The sequence below is a fragment of the Triplophysa dalaica genome, chromosome 17 (genome assembly GCF_015846415.1).
Source record: "Triplophysa dalaica isolate WHDGS20190420 chromosome 17, ASM1584641v1, whole genome shotgun sequence".
Lineage (NCBI taxonomy): Eukaryota > Metazoa > Chordata > Actinopteri > Cypriniformes > Nemacheilidae > Triplophysa > Triplophysa dalaica.
Window position 1 is genome coordinate 14,001,576 of NC_079558.1, and position 22,695 is coordinate 14,024,270.

The 22,695-nt window shown below is 40.2% G+C and overlaps 1 protein-coding gene across 2 annotated transcripts in view; it reads right to left on the reverse strand.

Moving 5' to 3' along the window:
* The window catches only part of pemt (phosphatidylethanolamine N-methyltransferase), an 85,206-nt gene that overhangs the window by 38,471 nt on the left and 24,040 nt on the right, over nt 1-22,695 (reverse strand). For both annotated transcript variants that reach the window (XM_056771132.1, XM_056771133.1), the window contains exon 3: nt 6,696-6,811. In XM_056771132.1, coding sequence (XP_056627110.1) covers nt 6,696-6,811 — 116 coding nt within the window. The remainder of the gene's footprint in view (nt 1-6,695; nt 6,812-22,695) is intronic.

Consider the following 22,695-nt stretch of genomic DNA (forward strand, 5'->3'; position numbering starts at 1 on the left):
TGGGTGAACTATCACTTTAAGGTTGTTTAAGCCCAGTTCGTGGGAGAATAAGTTTGTTGCAGCTTGAGAATCAACTGAAGTGTTATTGATTAATAGTGTGTGTCTAATTGAGTCTAACGCAGTTTCGTTCCCATTGTGCGTGTCAGCTGAGTCACGTGTTAATAGTTGCGTTTGATTCACGTGTTATTGGGAGATATTGGAAGGCGTGTCCAACGCTAGCTAAAGTATTTAAACAGTTGTTTAAGCCCAGTTCGTGGGAGAAGCAGTTTGTTGCAGCTTGAGAATCAACTGAAAGTCGTAAGTGTAATTGATTAATAGTGTGTGTTTTAATGCAGTCTAACGCAGTTTCGTTCCCATTGTGTGCGTCCGCTGAGTCACGTGTTAATAGTTGCGTTTGTTTAGCGTGTTATTGGGAGACATTGGAAGGTATGTCCTGCTGAATTCAACTGCGTGATTTAAACGGGTCTATAAGTGCAACCAACCACCGCGTGCAGCGGTCGTGTGCAGCCCTCATCGCTCGAAGACCGAAGAGACTAAAGACCATCGACTCTACCTGTGCGACTCCACCGAGCAAGGACACCGACAAGGCACTTGAGTATTACTGTTTTGCACTTCGACTATTGCACTTTATTTATTATCTTTATTCCCTTTTCTTTATTTGTCTTGTAAATTCCTTCATTTTTCACTATGTGTTTTCAAATCCACACTGTCTTTACAACTCGTAAATCACCGGTAACATGCAGAAGACCACGCATGGCTAATGCTAACAATCTGCGCACTCTTTCAGCATCCAAAACTACCTCCATTACCATTCCTATTGGTTTATGGAACTGCCAATCTGCTATAAACAAGGCAGATTTCATCACAGCTATTGCCAAACATTCTGGTCTTTCTCTTTTAGCACTTACCGAAACCTGGATCAAACCTGAGGACACTGCCACACCGGCTGCCCTCTCCAATAACTACACTTTCTCCCACAGCCCACGCATATCAGGGAGGGGTGGAGGAACCGGACTACTTATTCCTAATCACTGGAAATTCAAACAGCTGGCACCCTATTGCAACAACACCGCCGTTGAGTCTCATGCTGTTATTGTCATCCACCCTGTTAAAACTCATGTTGTAGTTATCTATCGTCCCCCAAGAAACCTTGGACTTTTCTTGGAGGAGTTGGTTGCGCTTCTGTCATCTTTCCCCGAGGATGGTACTCCTTGGATGGTACTTGGAGACTTCAACATCCACCTGGACAAACCACAGGCTGCTGACTTCAACAACCTGACTACGTCGTTTGACCTCAAGCGAGTCCCCACTTCAGCAACCCATAAATCTGGTAATCAACTTGATCTTATCTACAAACGCTATTGCTTCACCCATCATACCATACCGTAACCCACACCCTTTGCTCCACACTAACCTCCTGCTTAGACATCTTATGCCCTCTGAGAACTAGGCCATCTCGTGCATCTCCTTCTGCCCCCTGGTTATCTGATGCTCTCCGTGAGCATCGCGCCTCTCTCAGGTCTGCTGAGAGAAAGTGGCGCAAATGAAAAGAACCTACCGACCTCTCTCTCTATCAGTCTATTCTCTCTTCCTTCTCTGCGGATGTCTCCTCTGCGTAAACCCAGTACTACCACGCTAAAATCAACAACTATCCTGACCCTCGTACTCTCTTTAAAACTTTTTCTGCTCTTCTTTGCCCGCCTACCCCTTCACCTCCATCGGACTTAACAGCTGACGATTTTGCGTCGTTCTTTCTAAAGAAAACGACCAACATCAGCAATCAATTCTCTGCACCACAGCCTCTTGACTACGCCCAATACCCAGACACATGCTTGCTCCCCTCGTTCTTTCTCCTATCTGAAGAGGACGTTTCCAAGGTCATTTCTTCTAACCACCCGACTACCTGCCCCCTAGAACCCATCCCCACTCATCTCCTCCAGGCCATTTCCCCATCGGTTGTTCCCTCTCTGACCCACATTATCAACTCGTCTCTCACCACTGGTACATTTCCTACACTCTTCAAAGAGGCCCGTATTACCCCACTACTAAAAAAACCTACTCTTAATCCTGCACTGTTAGAAAACTACAGACCAGTATCCCTCCTCCCCACCAGCTCTCACCCTTTCTCGCCCAGAACAACCTTCTAGACAGCAACCAGACTGGTTTCAAGAGCGGTTATTACACTGAAACTGCGCTGCTCTCTGTTATTGAAGACCAGATGATTCCTTTAATTTATCCAAACTGGCAGAGTGCATCGAGGACATAAAACATTGGATGACTAGTAATTTCCTCCTTTTAAACTCTAGCAAAACAGAAATATTACTTATAGCACCAAAATCAAGTAAACAGAATATCTCCGATTACAGCCTGCAAATTGAAAGCTGCACTGTTACTCCAACAAATACAGTTAAAGACATAGGCGTTATATTAGACGGCAACCTGTCATTTAAAAATCACATCTCAAATATCACAAAAACAGCCTTCTTCCACCTTAGAAATGTTGCCAAATTACGAAATAGTTTGTGTGTTGCAGACGCAGAAAAGCTTATTCATGCATTTGTGACCTCACGGCTTGACTATTGTAATGCTCTACTTAGTGGTTGTCCTGTTTCATCGATAAACAAACTACAGTTAGTTCAGAATGCAGCTGCCAGAGTTCTTACTATGTCAAGAAAATACGATCACATAACCCCAGTTTTATCATCGCTTCACTGGCTACCCATTAAGTATCGTATTGATTTTTAAATTATTTTAATTACTTACAAAGCCCTGAATGGTTTAGCACCTACTTACTTAACCGAGCTTTTATCACGTTACAACCCATCAAGCTCTCTAAGATCTCAAAACTTAGGACTTTTGACAACACCTAGAATAACAAAATCCACCAAAGGGGGACGAGCTTTCTCATACGTAGCACCTAAACTCTGGAATAGCCTTCCTGATACTATTCGAGGGTCAGACACACTCTCCCAATTTAAATCTAGATTAAAGACACATCTTTTCAGCCAAGCTTTCACTTAATGCATAGTTAGTGAACAGCAGCTACGCTAATTATTCTCTTTATTCTCTTTCCGCCTCTGCCTCGGGATGCCCACTACATCCCCGACCAAGAGCAAAAGACGGACTATTTGTCTTATTAATGCTGAAGTTACAATATTTGGTATTAAATGCTAAACTAAAATCACATGTCACCAGTTTGAGTGCAGCTATGACACGTCAGAGTGGATCTGGCCCTCCCGGTTGAGCCTGGTTTCACCCCAGGTTTTTTTCTCCATTAATCAATCATTGGAGTTTGGGTTCCTCGCCACAGCAGGGCAGTGTTGGCCTGCTCACCGGGAGACTGCATTCATTCATTTATTTATTTAATTAGAAATTAGATATTATTTATTAGAATGATCTTACTCGTTGTATAAATACCATGCACTGTGCTGTGTTTTAACTTTTCTGTTTTTTCCTGTTTGCCCCTGTAAAGCTGCTTTGAAACTATACACATTGTGAAAAGCGATAAATAAACGTGAATTGAATTGAAGCCCAGAGACTGGAAAGAGCTTTCTCTAACTCATCTGTTCTCATCCTACTGGATCTATCAGCCACCTTTGACACCGTTAACGATCACATCCTCCTGTCCACCCTCAAGGCTATGGGGGTCTCCGGAATGGTGCTACAATGGTTCAGGTCTTACCTCTCGGGTAGGTCCTTTAGAGTATCTTGGAGAGGTGAGGTGTCCGAGTCCCGACATCTCGACACAGGTGTGCCTCGGGGCTCAGTGGTTGGTCCGTTTCTATTCTCTGTATACATGACATCCCTAGGCTCTGTCATTCTGAAACATTGCTTTTCCTATCACTGCTATGCGGATGATACACAACTCTACCTTTCTTTTCGCCCAGACGATCCGACTGTTTTTGCACGCATCTCAGCTTGCCTAGCCGACGTCTCGCTCTGGATGAATGGCCATCACCTGCAGCTGAACCTTTCAAAAACAGAACTGCTTGTAATCCTGGCCGATACAAAGACTCATCTTCCAGAAAGGCAAGAAACCTGGGAGTGGTGATCAGCTCAACTCAAATCAAGTGGCCAGCACCGCCCGGTCCTGTAGATTCGTCCTCTACAATATTAGGAAAATTAGACCCTTCCTATTAGAGCATGCTACGCAAGTCCTAGTACAGGCTCTGGTCCTGTCCAGACTGGACTACTGCAATGCGCTACTGGGTGGACTTCCAGCTTGCACAACCAAACCTCTACAGATGATCCAGAATGCTGCGGCAAATGTTATCTTTAATAAACCGAAGAGAGCACACGTCACTCCTCTATTCATTAAGCTACATTGGCTCCCTATAGTCGCGCGCATCATATTCAAGACTCTGATTCTGGCCTACAAGACCACCACTGGTTCGGCACCATCTTATCTTCACTCGCTAATGCAGACATATGTACCTGCCAGATCCCTACGCTCTGCAAATTAACGGCGTCTTGTTGTGCCATCCCAAAAAGGTAAAAAATCTCTCTCGTGCACCTTCTCTGGATCTGTTTCACCTATGTGGAATGATCAGCACGCTACTACAAGTTCTGCAGATCCTGTAGCCATCTTTAAGAAACGTCTGAAAACACATCTCTTCCGTAAACTTCTGACTGATATGTTCTGACTCTATTTTCTTCTCTACTCTTAAAAAAATTAAAAAATAAATAAATGAATGAATGGTTCTATATACTGTGTTAGGTTATATGAGACCAGTCTTCTTTTTTGATTGCACTTATGCTTTTGTTGTACTTATGCTGTCCCAATTGCTTCCATTGCCTACCCCACCTGTAAGTCGCTTTGGATAAAAGCGTCTGCTCAATGACTAAATGTAAATGTTAAGGTCATGGAAAGCCCCAAATACTTGGAAAAGGCCACATATGAGGTGTTTCTGTGAGGTTGCACATACTTAGAAACAAATGTATAGAATAATGCAATGTAAGTTGCTTTGGATAAAAGAGTCTGCCAAATGCATAAATGTAAATGTTTTGATCTTACAGCAAGATCTTTGACGGCAGGGACTAAAATATTGTTTTGACCTGACCTTTCTTGTCTTAAAGGAACACTCCATTTTTTGTTGGAAATAGGATCATTCTCCAACTCCCCCAGAGTTAATACGTTGAGTTTTACCGTTTTGGAATCTATTCAACCGACCTCCGGGTCTGGCGATAGCACTTTTAGCATAGCTTGTCATAGATCATTGAATCCAATTAGACCAGTAGCATCGCGTCTAAAAATGACCAAAGAGTTTTGATATTTTTCCTAAATACTCTTCTGTAGTTATATTGTGTGCGAAGACTGACGGAAAAAGAAAAGTTACGATTTCTAGGCTGATATGATAAGGAACTATACTCCCATTCCGGCATAATAATTAAGGAAATTTACTGCCGTAACATGGCCGCAGAAGGCGCCTCCTTCCTTCCATTTTATTGAGATTTGTTACATTGGTGCCGAAACCCGGGAGGAAGGAAGGAGGCGGGAACCGGCAAACATTTAAACATTTAATAAAGTAATATAACAGCCGGCGGCCCCTCACGGACGACCGCCGGCGAACAAAACATAATATAAATACAAACATAACATAAGTTCGGGCCCGGTCCTCTCTCCTCGACGGTCCGGTCGCTCGTTCCTTTTATATTCTCCCATCTCCTACGTGATTCGAGGCCGGTGTGCGCACAGCTGGCGCTAATTCACAATTACTCACCGGACTCGAACCACGGTCTCGCCCCGCCTACTCTACTACAGTTCCTTTAATGCACACTCTCTTCCTGCACTCATGTTTTTTTCTGACTGAAAATGCTGGATCTCAATCTTTCCCTCCCCACCTGACCTCATTTTGTGCTTCCTTCATTAATTGCTTAGTTTCCACTTCTTCCTTTTCTGAGTTCTTCATACAACCTTCCTGGGCAAAAACAAAAATATTATACTAAGCATAACAGTGACTACACACATGGCACAAGCCTGGTCCTCATTTTTTATTATGATTTTATTTTCAGGTAGACTGATTTAAGAAATGTGCAGTAAGACAACCAATCAGCTTGTAGCTTGCATTTTCACCAGCATTTGCCATTTTTGTGTGCAATATGAATCACTTAAGTATTACCGAAACTGTGACCACTCGATGGTTGTTTTGTCTGTGACTACAGTACAGTGGCTGAAGCTGACTTCATGCATTACTGTTTAAGCTGTAATGGACAGATGGTATTAAGTGTCAAAATAGAGGCTCAGACACTAAAGAAAAGACTGACAGCAACGAACCTCAGTGACATATCCAGCGTCTGTGTGTGCTGGAGTTGTACTGAGAACATATTTTTTTCTCTCAGAAACGGGTAGAAAATAGCACCAGCTTGTCTAACACACACAGAGAGAGCTGCGGGCAGTCACATGAGATGTCGATGACACCAGCGACTGTAGCGTGGAGACTAAGGCTGCCATGGCAACGTCAACATACTCATGAGAATAAAACTAAACAAAATAAGCTGGTGGTCGGTTGACCACGTCAGGTGCAGATGTCAGTGCTATTATCGGTAAAATCTCAGAGTTAGATTAAAAAATAAAATGTGAACCATCAGTTAATGCAAAAAGGAACAAAATGGGATGACAACAGTTTTTAAGGAAATAATAATATATCGGTTTACCGGGGTCAAATAGTTTAAAGGCAGAGAAAGTTGTGTGTTACCTGTGACTACGGTAAACATTTAGGAGCAGGATGAGAATGCCGAGGGAATAACAGGCTGTCTTCGGACCACCGAACAGTCGTGTCAGACCTCGTGTCCTGTGTTCCCATCTGGCAATCTGAAATATGAACGAACAAATTTATCAGCCAGATATCCATTAAAAACCTTAATTCCAGTGAGCAACGATTACTAGTCAAATTCAAAGACATGCCTACTATTTATTTACGTGCGTACTAAATGCATTTATTTATAGATTTATAGAAAATAACAAATTCTTTAATAAAGAGTTTTCATGTATTTTGGTAATTTTATTTCAATGTTGTAATATAGAATAGAAGGGTGCCGGCACTATTCGGTTACCTACTTTCTTCGAAAAAAGCTTCTTTTTTTGTTTTTGCTGAAGAAAGTATGAACATACAGGTTTGAAATGACATGAGAGTGAATAAATGATGAGAGAATGTTCATCATTGGGTCATTTATCCCATCAAGATGTAAAGGAATCCCAATGCAACGCCCTTAACAGTGTTCCAAAATATCCCCCCACTAAATACAGACCTCAGCCGACTGAAAAGCGTTATGTGAGCAATAGGGATTTTTGAGCATTCTCTCTAATGCCGGGAGATATTTTTTTCATCTCTTTTACATAATTGACCTGACCTGCCCTCTGAAACCTTAACTATTTACAGAAATGGGTAAAAAACACTCCCATTTCTGCCTTTGAAATCATTAATTCATTCATACTACAAAACCCAACCCATTCTCTTAATCCTCCATTTCGAATGCTCACAGCTTGTTTACAAATGACGCTCCAATGTATGGATATTCATAGTCCATGCCTCACAATTGAGGCAGGACAATTACCTGCTGGACGAGAAGCACTTAGCTGAATTAGACCACATCATCTCACCAGACACATGAGAACAGTCACACTTCAGCTGTTCCCAGTTCAGCTTGGGTCACCGGCACCCTCTATACAGCTCAACTCAACTTTATTTATATAGCGCTTTTTACAATTTTCATTGTTACAAAGCAGCTGTACATGAGACACATTAGATACAAGAAAAACAACTAAATGCATATAACTGTAAAAACAAGAAAAAGGTGAAAATAACAAAAGACAGACATACAAATGCTCCACACACACAATATGCATACATACTTACGCACATTGACAGAGACGCACACTCGCACACACGGACAGTGAAAGCACACATTTGAGATAAAGGAGAGAGAACCACAGGTCAAATATTAAACGGACTATAAATTCTTATATGCAATATTAATTATGTCTAACTTCTAAATTCTAAAGCAGCCCCCCGGCCAGACAAATAGTGCAAAACAATATGCAAACGATGACGAGGAACCCAAAACTCCAATCGAGAAAAAAAAACTCAGGAGAACCCAGGCCCAACCAGGGGATTCCAGTTCCCCTCTGGCAAAAGCTGCTGCCTCTGCACAAGCTCAACAGTGCTTGCACAACAAGGCTAAATAAAAAATAAATACATTTACGAATAAGGTAAATTATAGATTTAAGATTATCATTAACAATCTAATAGCATTTGAAGTGTTGTAGAAAAAGCACATGAGGTTTTATCAAAGGACTGAAGAGTAAATAAGAAAATAAGACGGAGCCAGATGGTGGTGGTTATGTACTGAAACGTAGACTTAAACCTACTTGTTTTGCAAATTTGTACATACTGTAGGGCAGTTTGGGTGACAGAATCTGCAGAATCTGGAAAAGCTCAAATCGTCATGCTAATACTGAACATCGTGTTTCACAAGATTTAATAAATGAAACAAAACACCAAATGACATAACTAATTCTAGCAGATATAGCAAAGCAAACCCCCAAAGAATACACCTGTTATGACTAGTGGTGGGCCGTTAACGGCGTTAACCTGCTGCGTTAATGTGAGACTCTTATCGTGCGATAAAAAAAATGTCGCCATTAATTTATTCTCAAAGTTGGGTTGGGAGCTGGGTCTATACTACGCAAGCTATGATGACTCTCACCTTGATATTTTAGCGCGGATATATACCTAGCTGAATTGCACCGTACCGGGCGAGAACGAGACGTGATTCACGCAATTCGTGTCATTCGCGCCGCCTCATCATCTCATGACCAGGGCTTCATTCGCGCGATTCGCGCCGCAAGTAGGTCTATCGCGTCTTTGCATTGACTTAACATGTAAATCACTCGCGCTTGACGCGCCATTCGCGTTTGGTCTGAACACAACATAACGTTACTGTGAAATTACCACATCAAACGTGACGTGCTAACATGGATGAAGCTTTGAAGCCACCGGGTTGCTTCAGGGAAAATGTATTTTTAAGAAGCTCAACAGGTAGTGGTCTAGCTTTAGTTGAAACCAGTAAATTTGTATTGGCACCTAATGTATTATGGCTCCTGTATGACATATCGCTTGTTGCTCCCTAACTCTTTGTAAATTGCTTTGGATAAAAGCGTCTGCTAAATGACTAAATGTAAATGTACTGTAGGAGCTCTTCCAGTCTCAAGTACCACCTAAACGCAAAGCATCCCTAAGCTAATGCGGAAGTAAACACAAGTACATCTTATTCAACATAATTTATTTTCATCACCAATTATCATAGTAGAACAGCTTTCTCAAGCAGTTTGTGATGCATTTTGGAAACAGGAGATGAGCCCCTGGTCTAATGCGCCACCTGGCTTGAGACACCCATTCTCAAAGACTTACTTTTAGTCATTATTTGGGTAGCACACATATTCTGAATGCCTTCGGCAGAATTCAAATGAGCCATTTTAATCTAGATGAATCTAGACTAATTCCAAGATTTTTTTATTTTTTATTAATCTATGCCCACCCCTAGTTATGACATTGAATGCTTATGTGTAAAGCTGGAAAACATATTGGTTACAGATGTAACCTCAGATCCCTTTCTGTGTCGAACCGACAGATGTGGTTCACCCTTGAGAACCTATCAACTTCGACTATCTTCGACTATCTGAAATTGGTGAATGAAATTTGCATGCCGGATTCCGCCCCCGGATATCCAGGTATAAAAGGGAGGCGGCATGCTGCATTCATTCACCTTTAGTTCTGAGGAGCCTGAGAGCCTCTCACGACTGCTGCAGCGGTCGGCGCATGTTTGTGGCAAGAAGGACACACGTTCCCCTGTCGGTCTCTTGATGATGTGTCGAACCGACAGATCGGGTTCCTATTGAAAACGCCACAACGCTGTGCCGTATCACAATCTCTAGCGAAGCGATGGTGACTGGCCTGGGTGTGTCTTTCGTGAAATTGTAATCTTCCAGTGGAAAGGTAGGTAGGGGGTCAAAGAGCTTTTTGAAAAGGTGGGAAGCCTCTACCTTCGGTCCTCACGGTGCCGTAAGGCCACTGGGTAAGTGCACATCCTAGAATGGGGAACTTACTACGGAGTCCACTTCCTACATTCGGGAGGAATTCTAGTGGGGACACCCGCATGGTCTCAACGTCAGGGGAGAGCTCATGGGAAATATATGTGGACTGAAGTAGTTAACCGCGAGGTGGAGGTCCACCTAGGGAAGGTCATGGGTTACCAAGGTGGGAACTAATCATGAGGATACATCACACGGAAACGCTCGACAGGGGGAGTTACAACGTCTGGTAGCACTAGGTCCAGTTAGAGCTATTTGTGGATAACTCCGAATATATATATTATTTAACCTTTGGACTTCTTAATTGCTATAAGGATGTAAAGAGATTTCCAACCAACATGACAAAAAATGTTTCTGGACAAGATCAATCAATCGCCTTTTAAGGGATAATTTACCCGAAAATAAAAATTGGCATCATGTATTCACCCTCATGTTAATGAAAACTTGTATATTATTATGTGGAACACAAAATAAGATATTTAAAGACATTTTTCACTGGAAGTCAATTGGGGCCAATGTCTTCGAAATATCTTCTTTTGTGTTCTGCAGAGATAGGTTTAAAATTACATGAGGGTGAGTAAAAGATGGATCACTTTAACATCAAAGGTCAATGCAAACATAATAGAAACACTACATACATTTTAAGCAAGCCGAAAACTGGACATCATGTCATTGTGTTCTGAAATAATGTGCCAATACTGCCATATTCATGGACTGTCCAGAACCTGATGTGTAACGCAATCGTTTCATAATTTCTATCAAGTCTTCGCCAGATTAAGCAACTGAATGCATTAAAACTTAATTGTTTAATTAAAATCTCTGAGGAATTTATGTCTTGCTAATTTGCTGGAGAAACGAACTGAACGTTCTGTATACGGAAATCAAAACCAACGATACAAAAGATAATTAGAATTCAATTGTAGATAGTAAGACACAAGTCCAACCCTCATTAGAAATATATTAATGCACATCAGCGCTCAAATGGAACAGAACAGAACATGCAGAAATTGTGCGAATTATGTTATGATGTTGCCACATCTGTCAATCTGATTGGTTAGACTCTTTGGTCTTCTATGTTCTTGGATTGATCTTCAGTTTGACACTTTTGACCCAATAAGCATCAAGTTCTACATTTCAAATGTATTTCTCAAACTCAATTTTCAGAAAAAAGAATTAAAGATTTTGTAGAAATAATATTTATTCTTGTTTGTTATTTAGTCAACAGTAATCAAGTATAAACCTTAGGAGCTAAAAGCACAATATACAGTGATGAATGTGTCGAAAGTCGAAAAGCATATGCATTTTGTATGTTTTGCCAGGGTTTATTTAGTGACTGATTTTGAAAAGTGTGACCGATACCAAAGATGTACATGTCCAGCTTCATATGTCTCTGACGTCTGACCGTAAAATGTTGACAGAGTTAAGGTGTAAATTACACCTGCATCACTGGCCAATCACTCATGCCTAGTTACACATTTTATACACAGCCAAGATATACTTACTTTATATAGAACAATCTTCACCAGTGTAAACATAAGAACTCATTTAAATTGCTCACAGACACACACATGTCTAGAAGGTGAAAAGTAAACTCTGCCTGCATCGAACTCTGATGTACATAACATCCAGCCTGAGGTCTACAATTATGCTAAAAATATTCATATTATGAGACGGTCTCAATCGCAATGCTTATGATGAGTCATAGGTAGGTTTTCTCTCAAACAAAAAAAAAGATTTATGAGCCTATTACAGTTTGGGTTAATAAAATCAATTGGTTGCTTCGGTATATGCAAAAAATAAAAAAAAATATGGATGAACTAAAGCCACCTTGCTTCCAATTAAGATCTCTTACAAAACATTACGAAAGCAGCAATGTTGCGTTGGGTCAAAGCGAAAATTGCGCGATCCACGTGTAACTCGCAACACTTCAGCGATTTTGATGCGCCGCCCACTCATGAGTCAGTAATGGATTTAAGAAGACGAGAGAAAGTCGGTTGAGATACTTTATGATCACCACCTCACAACACCTGTCACATTATAGAGATATATATAAATATATAATAAATATAGAGATCCAGTTGTCAGCTGTTTACTATGATTGCACTATGATTTTTTAATGCATACATAGGCTTTATAACATATCCTAGAAGATAAACAATGTTAAATAATCTATTAAATTAACCTGTTGATATCGTCAAGGTACTTTCACAACTTAACTTCAAGACGGCTGTCTTTCAAGGCTAATTTACGCTCGTGACTGTGTGGTTTCACCGAACTGTGCGCGCGCACACAAATCATGTAGTGCACAGACAATTTTTGACTGTCCAGGAGTTCACCTTTGTTGCTCCGTCTACTTCGGGTGTGTACTACATGCTTAGTGTGATGCTAAACTCTGACACATGCTAAACTCACGTTGAAGTCGTTCACTATGTGTAAAAAAAAATGTAAATTCCATTCAACCCGATTAATTGTTTTACGTTAAAACTATTGTCATTTCACTGAGGTAAAATGACATTCTACACGACTTGAAAAAAATCCAAACTATAAATAATGAATAAAGCAACCAATATTTGTGATATATATCTGATTGAGTTTTTTACTAATACAAAAAAGGGCAAACACATATACATATTTAGAGTAGAATTCAATCATAAGATTTTTTACTTTTTATTGAAGAGGCAGCTAAAATCAACCCACTTCTTTTAGTACTACATACCCAAAATGAAGACAAGTTATTTTAAATTTCAGAAAAATAAAATAAAGCAATGATAGTTTCATATACAGAAACAGACAAGAATAAAGTTGAAGTATTTTATTGTTATTTTAGACTTTTGTGAAAGTACAAAGATGATAAAGGTTGATTAAGTTTAGTTATATTTTATTATTTATGCTTATTTTCAGTCACAGAGTTATTTGGGCAAGAGAAGATTCTGTAATTTAATGCAGGTTTTAGAACTGTATATAGGGAAATTGAACTGTTCAATAATTTATGTAATGATAATAAAAAATATGAAAAAATGTGTATTAAAGAAAAGTTAATGTTTTTTATATACTGTCAATTATAGTTTGTGGATATAAAATCGGAATCGGCAGGTTTCACTTATAATAAAATCGGAAATCGGAATCGGCAAAGAAAATTGCAATCGGTGTATCTCTAATATATAATAAAACTTTGATGAGCATTTATATTAGCTGATCCAAAACATGATCCGGTCCATGACCTAAAATCCTTTAATGATCCGTACCGTGGCACCACTACAAAACACTTATTTCACTTTCTTGGCACTAAAATAGCTTTTGGAATGTCAGGAAAGAAACCTGTAAAATTATAACAATTCTTAAAAGCTGAAAAGTGTATAAAACATATCTGTGAGGAGTCTGCGTGTACTCTACAGCTGATTAAAGAGTTAGGAACTGGATTTCATACAGTTAATCTGAGGCAATCAGACATCATCCGTCAAGGTAAAGTATGTAAAGTGTGTACTTGACTCCACTGCCACCTGGAAATGCATTAGCTGCATGATTGCATCAAAATTCAATGACATTTTTAAACTGTGTTTAGTGCTTATTACGTCAGCGCATGGAGCGTTTTGTTTATACTCAGAATACCTTAGAGACACTTGAACTTGTGAAATATTTCATGAAGCAAATTAACAAGTTTTCTGTCTTTTTAATTTTTGGCTTTTCTTTTAGCAGAAGGTAAAACAGCATCTAAATGCAAATCTGAAGAGGAAAATGTATCACCTGAATGACTCACTCGGGAATATGCAGAAACTAAACATCATGCTAAACATAAAAATTTGGAAATCTGGTCAGTTTTGGAATATTATGTCTTCCTGTCATTGCGTTACATGTTATATATGTAAATGAACTATAAATATATCGAATTAACTATTATTAGCAAAAAGAAATTAACTAGTTTATTGGATAATGTGTGATGGGTGAATGGGTACCGCTGTTGTTGAGTTACCAACATTCTTCAAAATATCTTCTTTTGTGTTCTCTGGAAGAAAGAAAGTCATAAGAGTTTGAAATGACAATAGTGTCTGTAAATGAGGACCGAATTTTCTTTTTTTCTATGAACTATCCCTATAAAGGTCCAAATAACCTCCCTCTCCTTTTAATGCTACAGTACCCTACCTCTCATTCTAGCTTGTTATTCACCTCACCCATCTATTTCTCCATTTACTCTCCATGTCCACAATTATTTGTTCTCGATCAAAGTTTGGAGACTGAGGTAGGTGGGCATTCACTACACTAATCCAAAGCCGATTTGGCTGGTTCAGACCCATCAGGTGGGAGTCTTCCCATATCCAGAGGTCGATAAAAACGGTTATGTAACATGAGCCCGCCGTCTAATTAGATCCATTGCCTCTCTATCCATCATCCCTGTTGCTATTTCCATCAAAGGCCCCTTTGAAGCTTTGAGCAGTCGATCTAAAACATTCCTGTAAATGGAATTTACCAAACAGTACAATTTTTTTATCTTATGTAGGATCTAATGGAAAACACATAAACATGATGTTACTTCATCCCCTCTTTGGTACAAGAACAATCGCGAGGTTGAGTGGTTACCAGGATAGCACACAAAATATCAAATGTTTATATATAAAAAATAGGACTGATTACTTTAATAATCGAGTATTCGAGTATTGATTTTTCCTTCGATTAATTTGGTATTCAGATAATAAGTACTTTTTCCTTATTAAAGAGCAATATATACAAGAGAAAATAAGACAAGTCTTTTAAAATGAACAACTAATTTGATTCCTTTTTAGAAAAATGTACATATTTATTGCTGAAATTTTATAGATTAATATCTGTGAAAACTAAACCCATTTAGTACATTAAAGAAAAATAGAAAGAATAATTGAAATGGTAAACAACTAACTTCAGTTTATGCATGATGCAGTTAGTTTATTTAAATTAGTTTAAGTTTCTTTTTTTAATATTACATAGAAATATATTTGTTCACATAAAAATACAGGGTTAACCAGACCTTTATTTTGGCAGGTTGTATGAAGACCCTAATTTTTTGTATGTCTGTTTCTTCACTCAAACAATAAAATGTTTGTGAAATATACTCTCAGAGCAACTCTGGAGATGAAGGTGTTCGTGTCCTCATTAAGTTGCAGACAAATTCATGAGCATCATGCGTGTAGCACGTTAAACTGTGCAGTTCATTTACTCATGCAGAACAGACAAATGGCGTGTGTAAATAACAGGATTCGGCATCCACTAGTCCGAATCTAGTTTTATGGACTCAATGCAGCCGAAAAACAAGTTTCAATCGCAAAATATACTAAAACTAAGTAAAATTGCAGTTCACCATTTCAAAAAGCTATCACTTATTTATCAGCATGAGAAATACCTGTGAGCGTGCGAACAGACTAAAGTCTGTGTGTATCACGGTGAATGTGTGAGACTTGAGAGCCCTGTAACATCTATAGACTTGAGCGGGCGTTAGTGATAATGGTCCGTGGTGAAACTCAGTGCTCTTTGTGTACTGTAGTTCAATGGATTAAACAAAACTTCAAGGCCACAAAAATTGCCTTGATGACTTTTTGTATTCAAAATTACTTGAGTTACTCGAGGAATAGTTTCAGCCCAAATTAAAACCATAGAATGCATAGGTAGACTTACAAGTAGAGAAGCACAGATATCAGCCATCCAATATGTACATATTGGCTTATTTTTAACTAATTAAAACCATCAGAATATTGACTATAGCATTAAACAATCTGTTGAAAGATTGTGGCAATTAGATGTAAATCAATTTTGCAAACGCGCATATACTAAAACAAAATGACAAGTGTTTAGTTCTGACATAATTCATTCACCTAATTGGAAACCCACATTACTGTTTGGGAAGCAATGTATTGTAATGGCCACAATTGTCAACATAGTGAAGAGATCCAAGCTTTCAAGCTATAAAAACCAAGCTTTACACATGTCATTACGAACTGCTGGTGTTTTATGTTAAATCGTTTTTTAGTCCTTAAAAAGCTTTTCTGTAAATGTAATTTGTATGGAGAATAAGTCATATCAGATTTCCTGTAGCTCATTGGTCAGAGCATGGTCATGGGTTCGATCCCAAATATTTATGGCCTTTACAGATAACAATTTTTTTACGATGTCACTGTGTCAGATTTTGCAATTTACAAGAAACAATTGAAGACCATGCGTGTCCTCCCAACGAGAACGGGTTTTCGCCTTTTACGACGTGGGTAAGTGATGTCTTTGAGTAGGCGTTACTATAGTGACTAACTGACTTTCGGAAAGAAGCGGCTGCAGTATAAAAATAAACCATAGATATGGTAATTGAAGTAGGGTTGAACAGTGTACCGGTGCTGCGGTAGCATCAGGGTGGTAAGCTTCAAAATACCCGCGATGCCTCTCTATTTTTTAAACGGTAGTATCGTAGTACCGTAGTTAATGTTGCATATGCGCGTTAATATTCATTCACTTACATCTGCCTTTTTGCAGTGTTTATCTCCTAAATGAATGTGCATATTGAATGACTCCGACAAGATAATGATTCAAACTAGCGTTTTGAAAGAGTTGGTTAAATGATTCACTAACCTACCTGTCCACGGCTCACCACATGATCACTGGGGTCCCTCAGGGGTCCGTGCTTGGACCACTGCTTTTTTCCATCTACATGACTGTGGCAAGGGGGGCGTGGTCTGACACGGTCTGCGGCAGAGAGGCGTGTCGGGAGAACGACGGTAAGCAAGCAGATCAACGCTATAGTGAAAACACCTGCTTCTTGTTCTAGTAATTGGCGAGGAGACGCTTTTAAGGCTCAACGGAGGAAGCAAACGGAGAGAGAGACGGCTGAGAAACGTGTTCGAAAGGAAGCCTCGTGACGTTGTGTCCAGGACTAAAGAGAAGGAATCTCCCTCGACGAAGAGGATTGGAAAGACAAAGAATCTTACTCAACGAAGAGATAAAGAGACTGTGTGAATGTTTGATCCCGGAAGTGAAACCCGGAAGTAAAAATAAAGATTCTTACGTTTCTCAGCCACGCCGACCCTTGCCTCCTTTCTTCCCTTGAACTTGAACTTTATTACAGTGGTGCCGAAACCCGGGAGGAAGGAGAGACATGCTGTCGGAGAGTCCTCGCCGCCGAGTGGCCTCGCGGTGCCGGAGAGTTCGGGCAGCGCGGACGAAGGGCGTCCGCCAGTGGCTGCCCGAAGCGGTGGCTCTGGGGAAACGGAAGTGCACAGTGCGGCCACCGTCAAAACTTCGGTGGAACGGCGACCTTTGCTGCCGCGCCCCTGGGTCGAGGTGGGGTGGCTTTCGTCCAAGTGGGAGCGGGGGGGTTGCCGCCGTCCGCCAGAGGCCGGAGCCTGTGTCCGTCCCCCGAGGGGGAGGAGCAGGGGGCGGAAGTGCCGGGTGAGCCACCGCCTGCCAGAGGCCGGAGCCTGCGTCCGTCCGCCCAAGGGGGAGGAACAGGGGACGGGGAACCCGCCCCGACTCCCGGATAAAGGAGGAGCCACCGCCGGCCGCCAGGGGGCGGACGGTCGAGCCGTCCACCGAAGCCCCAGGGCCACCGCAAGGCACCGCGAAGGAGAGTACTCCGGCTGGTTGAGGAACGAGCGGCAGCATGTCGGGGAACCGGATTTTTTTTTTTCCTCTCTCCCCTCTCTCTTTCCGGTCGCTCCGAGGGCTCCCGTCTCCGTTGTCTCGTCTCGTCGCTGCATACCCCCCACCCCACCCCCCCCCGAGGGAGGGGGGGGAGCTTGCACAGTCGCGGGGGTACCCCCCGGCCTGTGAGGGGTGATGGGGGTATGTAGTAGAGTAGGCGGGGCGAGACCGTGGTTCGAGTCCGGTGAGTAATTGTGAATTAGCGCCAGCTGTGCGCACACCGGGCTCGAATCACGTAGGAGATGGGAGCATAAAAGGAACGAGCGACCGGACCGTCGGAGAGAGAGAGGACCGGGCCCGAACTTGTTTTACGTTTGTATTTATATTGGTATTTATGTTTATGTTTTGTTCGCCGGCGGTCGTCCGTGAGGGGCCGCCGGCTGTTATTATTTATATTAAAAGTTGTTTAATGTTTTCCGGTTCCCGACTCCTTCCTTCCATACTTGAATCTTATTACAATGACATCACTGGGACCCATCATACAGGCACATGGCTTCTCATATCACTGTTATGCCGACGACACCCAGATCTACATCTCGTTTCACCCAGACGATATCACTGTAGCAGCTCGCATTACAGCCTGCCTCGAGGACATCTCAGCTTGGATGAAAGACCATCACCTCCAGCTGAACCCTGCCAAGACCGAACTACTCGTGTTTCCGGCACACCCTACGGTTCAACACGATTTCAACATCCATCTTTGCAATACCACAATCACCCATTCCAAAACAGCCAGGAACCTCAGAGTCATATTTGATGAACAGCTGTCCTTCAATGATCACATTGCAAAGATAAACACGGTCATGCCGATATGCCTTATTCAACATTAGAAAGATCAGACCATATCTCACGGAGCATGCGGCACAACATCTTGTCCAGGCCCTGGTAATCTCAAGGTTGGACTACTGCAATGCTCTCCTTGCTGGTCTTCCTGCAAAGGCTATCAAACCACTTCAGCTGGTTCAGAACGCAGCAGCATGCCTCGTCTTCCAACAGCCCAAAAGGGCTCACATGACTCCCCTTTTCATCTCTCTTCACTGGCTACCGGTTGCAGCCTGTATCAGATTCAAGTCACTAATGCTCGCCTAAATGACTATCACTGGATCTGCACCGGCTTACTTCCACACTCTCCTGCACTCCTACACCCCATCAAGACCCCTGCGTTCAGCAAACCAGCGGCGGCTTGTAATGCCATCCCATAAGGGCAGTAAATCGCTCTCCTGCTCTTTCTCATTCACAACTCCTTCCTGGTGGAACATTCTTCCTATCTCTGTCCGTTCAACCACATCTCTCACAACATTTAAAACACTACTTAAAACCCATCTCTTCTGTGAATACTTGACAAACAAATGAAAAAAAAAAAAAATACACTAACCCTTTTTCTCAACAGGTAGTGGTCTAGCTTTTGTTGAAACCAGTAACTTTGTATTGGCACCTAATGTATTATGGCTCCTGTATGAACTATCGCTTATTGCTCCTAAACTCTTTGTAAGTCGCTTTGGATAAAAGCGTCTGCTAAATGTCTAAATGTAAATGTAAATGTACCGTGACAACCCTAAATTGAAGCAGGTTGTTTTGTACTGGCATCAGAAAAGCACAAAAAAAATCCCAACAGTGGACACGTTTCTGGATTGCAAGACGGGGACTGTATGGGTTGTCCATTCTACAGAGAGAATTTGAGGTAAAGTTATGTTATGTTCAGCCTCAGCAATTATTCGCCAGCATTTCTATTTTTAAATTATATCGTGGTAGTCCCTCGAGGAGACATCATACAGACTGGAGTACTGTAAGATGTCCTACGACATGCAAATCGGACCAGAATCTGGCTAAAATCGTGTAATCTAGAGAGGCAATAGAAACAAATGTATAGGATAATGCAATGTAAGTGATGAAAGCGTCTGCCAAATGCATAAATGTAAACGTAAATATATTTTTTTCAGTACCATCTTCAATTCATTCTATTTTAATCTCTCCATTTGCAAAACACAGCCCTCTGAAGCATATGTGTTAATGCTTTCCTTACTGATAATTTTGCTAACAAGGTTTCGAGTAGACTCATTGGAGTCTTCCTGCCTTTCAGCTCATCACAGAGGTCTCATAAAGGAGAAACACATTGCTGGTTTGAAACTCTCTCACATAAACTCAGAGTCGAGCGTATTAACGCATCAAATGGTGAGTGTGTGAGATTGTCAGCTGCTTGTGTGTATGAAAAATATACAAGAAATAAGAAGACATGGCAATCGAGTGAGAGAGAATTAAAATATCAGGTAGTAGTAATAAATATTTTTAAGAGGTTTGAAATAAGGACATAAGTTTGGTTCACACAAATGTGTTTAATAATTTTACTTCGTAAAAGTGTAAATCAAGCTTCTATGTAACAATTATGTGATTACTCAAAACAACATACATAACCTTGTTTAGGCTCAGGTTGTAATTCCTTGCATAATTTTGGATTTAAAAAATTGAGGGCATGTCACACAACCATGTCCATGTTAGCACCCATTTATTCAGTCTGTATTGTTCTATCACTAGCTTTATTAACCAGTTACTGCACAGCCAAATTTAATGTACAATTTCACCTTTGAAACCTTAATGCAAGGCTCTACCAAGTAATTCAAAATAGTAAAAAAAAAATCTTTCAAATTCTTTGCTTTTATATGACAGGCTCACTGTATAGACTCATTTAATAAATATGCATCACATTTTAGTTCATGTTATGATTTTTCTTTATACCAAATATAATGTTTTTGTGTATTTGTGCATGCTTTGTCCATGCACAATAAACTTGTGAACCAATGAACTGGTGTAAGTTTTAGTCATTGTAATAAACTGTATTTAAGTGTAAAGTAACGCGGCAAAGTGTGCCGTTTGGAAACCCAATATGGCGATGTATTGTGTCCTTCTCTGTGCGATACGAGAATCGATATGCTGGTGCCAAATATCAATATTTTAAATAATGAATAAAACAAGATGCTCTAAATAAATTTTTGAGCATTATTACGGGCAATTCACATTTAGCATCTTTTGCTCGCGCAAGTTCGTTATTTTAAATGTAGACACGCGATAGGTGTGTACAAATGGGAAGCGGTGCTGTCACACATTTTTCTAGGCGTGTCACATCGAAATGGAAATAGTTCAACTTTACAGAGTGCCATGTGCGCACCGCAGGTCATGTGACAAGAGAAAGTGTCGTGGCTCGCGGTTTTAGATGCAAAATCTGAATCATCCCCTAACACAGGAATCAGGGAAACGTGCGAACAAACATTAACTAGTCTGAGAAGAAGTTTAGGATGGTGGGATAGTGCTCGTAAAATAATAGATGCTCTGTGAATATATGAGAATGAAGGTTAATCTGCTTAGGTTTAATGAAAGTTGCTGCACCGAGATGTTTTATTTAAGATGGTTAACACTGAGTTATCCCAGTATAAGATGCTGTTATATGGAGAAACGTACCTGGTTTATACAATATCTTTAAGGAGTTAAATGTGTCAGTTCACAAAGATAAGCTTTTAGTTCATGCATAAAATGTTTAATTTACTTAAAATGTTCTGTTGGTAATATGTTATTAAGTATTATATCACCTCCTAAAAAAAACAAGGTTTTATGGACTTACAGTAAATAAAGTGAAAAATGTTGCACTTAACCTTTTCATGAGCATTTTGTTTTCATAGTGTCATTGATATTGTGATGTATCGTTATCAGATTGTCAAGCAATGTATTGATTATCGCAGAACTGTTGCATTGTTATATTACCGGAACTGTGAGCAATGTACTGTGTGTCATACCGTATCGTGAGATACTCTGTGATTCCCAACCCTAATGCTAAATATCCTATTCCCACAGAGTTATTTTATAAATATTTTTGTTATTGAAGTATTGTTTCCATTGATTTTGATTGACCCTGTGGGATTGGGTTGGTCTTTGTTCCCACCACTTTTCAAACGAAGTTACGCCACTGCACGTGTGCATACACAATTATAGTTCTGACCTCTCGTGTTTGTGTGTATTGTAGGGTCACTCTGCCCTGTGATCTTATACTTGTTGTGTAAGCATTTTTCAGCATTTTCAGTCATTGGTCACAGTATTACTCCATTAAACCATTTTATGCAACACACTTGAATCCAAAGTGATTTACAGCATCCATATACAGTCACAGACCCCACTGTGAATGTTTTACATACCCTTAACAAAAACTAATATTAAATGCTTTATTTACTGTATAAACTGGTCTTTTAACAGGGAAGAAATTTGTTAGACTTAATTTATAGAACATACAGTAAACTAATTTTGTTGAATATTTGCAGTATGAACATGCAGTGAATATTTTGCTTTACTTGTTACATATATATACATACAGATTGAAAAATGTAAGTTTTTCTTCTAGAGTTTGTTTAAAGCATTGATTTCTATATTGTTTATCCTGGATATCCTGCAAACCACTGAATCTTTGAGTTAAAAAATCTCACCACAGGTGATGATTTTCTTTTCCATCAAACAATGATAAAACAACATTTTGTTTGCTGTGCCAAAAAAATTTACATATTGACCCTGTATTTTTGAAGTATTACATGAAGAGTACTTGCAGTATCACAAGCATAAGGAAGAAAAAAAGAGTTGTGCAGGGCTTCCGAATAAAAAAAAACAAAGAATCTGTAATATACAGTACAATTATTTTAGGTTCAATTGTTGACAAATGTCCTCAGCGCCTTTTCCAAAATCATGTGCATGAAGAAGCTTTAATGATGTTGTTTTAGGCAACAGTTAGGAAGAAAATGTAACCAAAAGCATCATCACGAATTCTATTGGAGAGATTATGTCATTCAAAAAGCCTGAAAAAAATGACAAATAACAGTACCTTGGTTCAGAGATTAAAGATACTGAGGTGTTAAACAGAACAAATAAGATCTCGTCTGGCAATATTTTAAGCCACTGGCTAGCCATGATTTGTGAGAAAA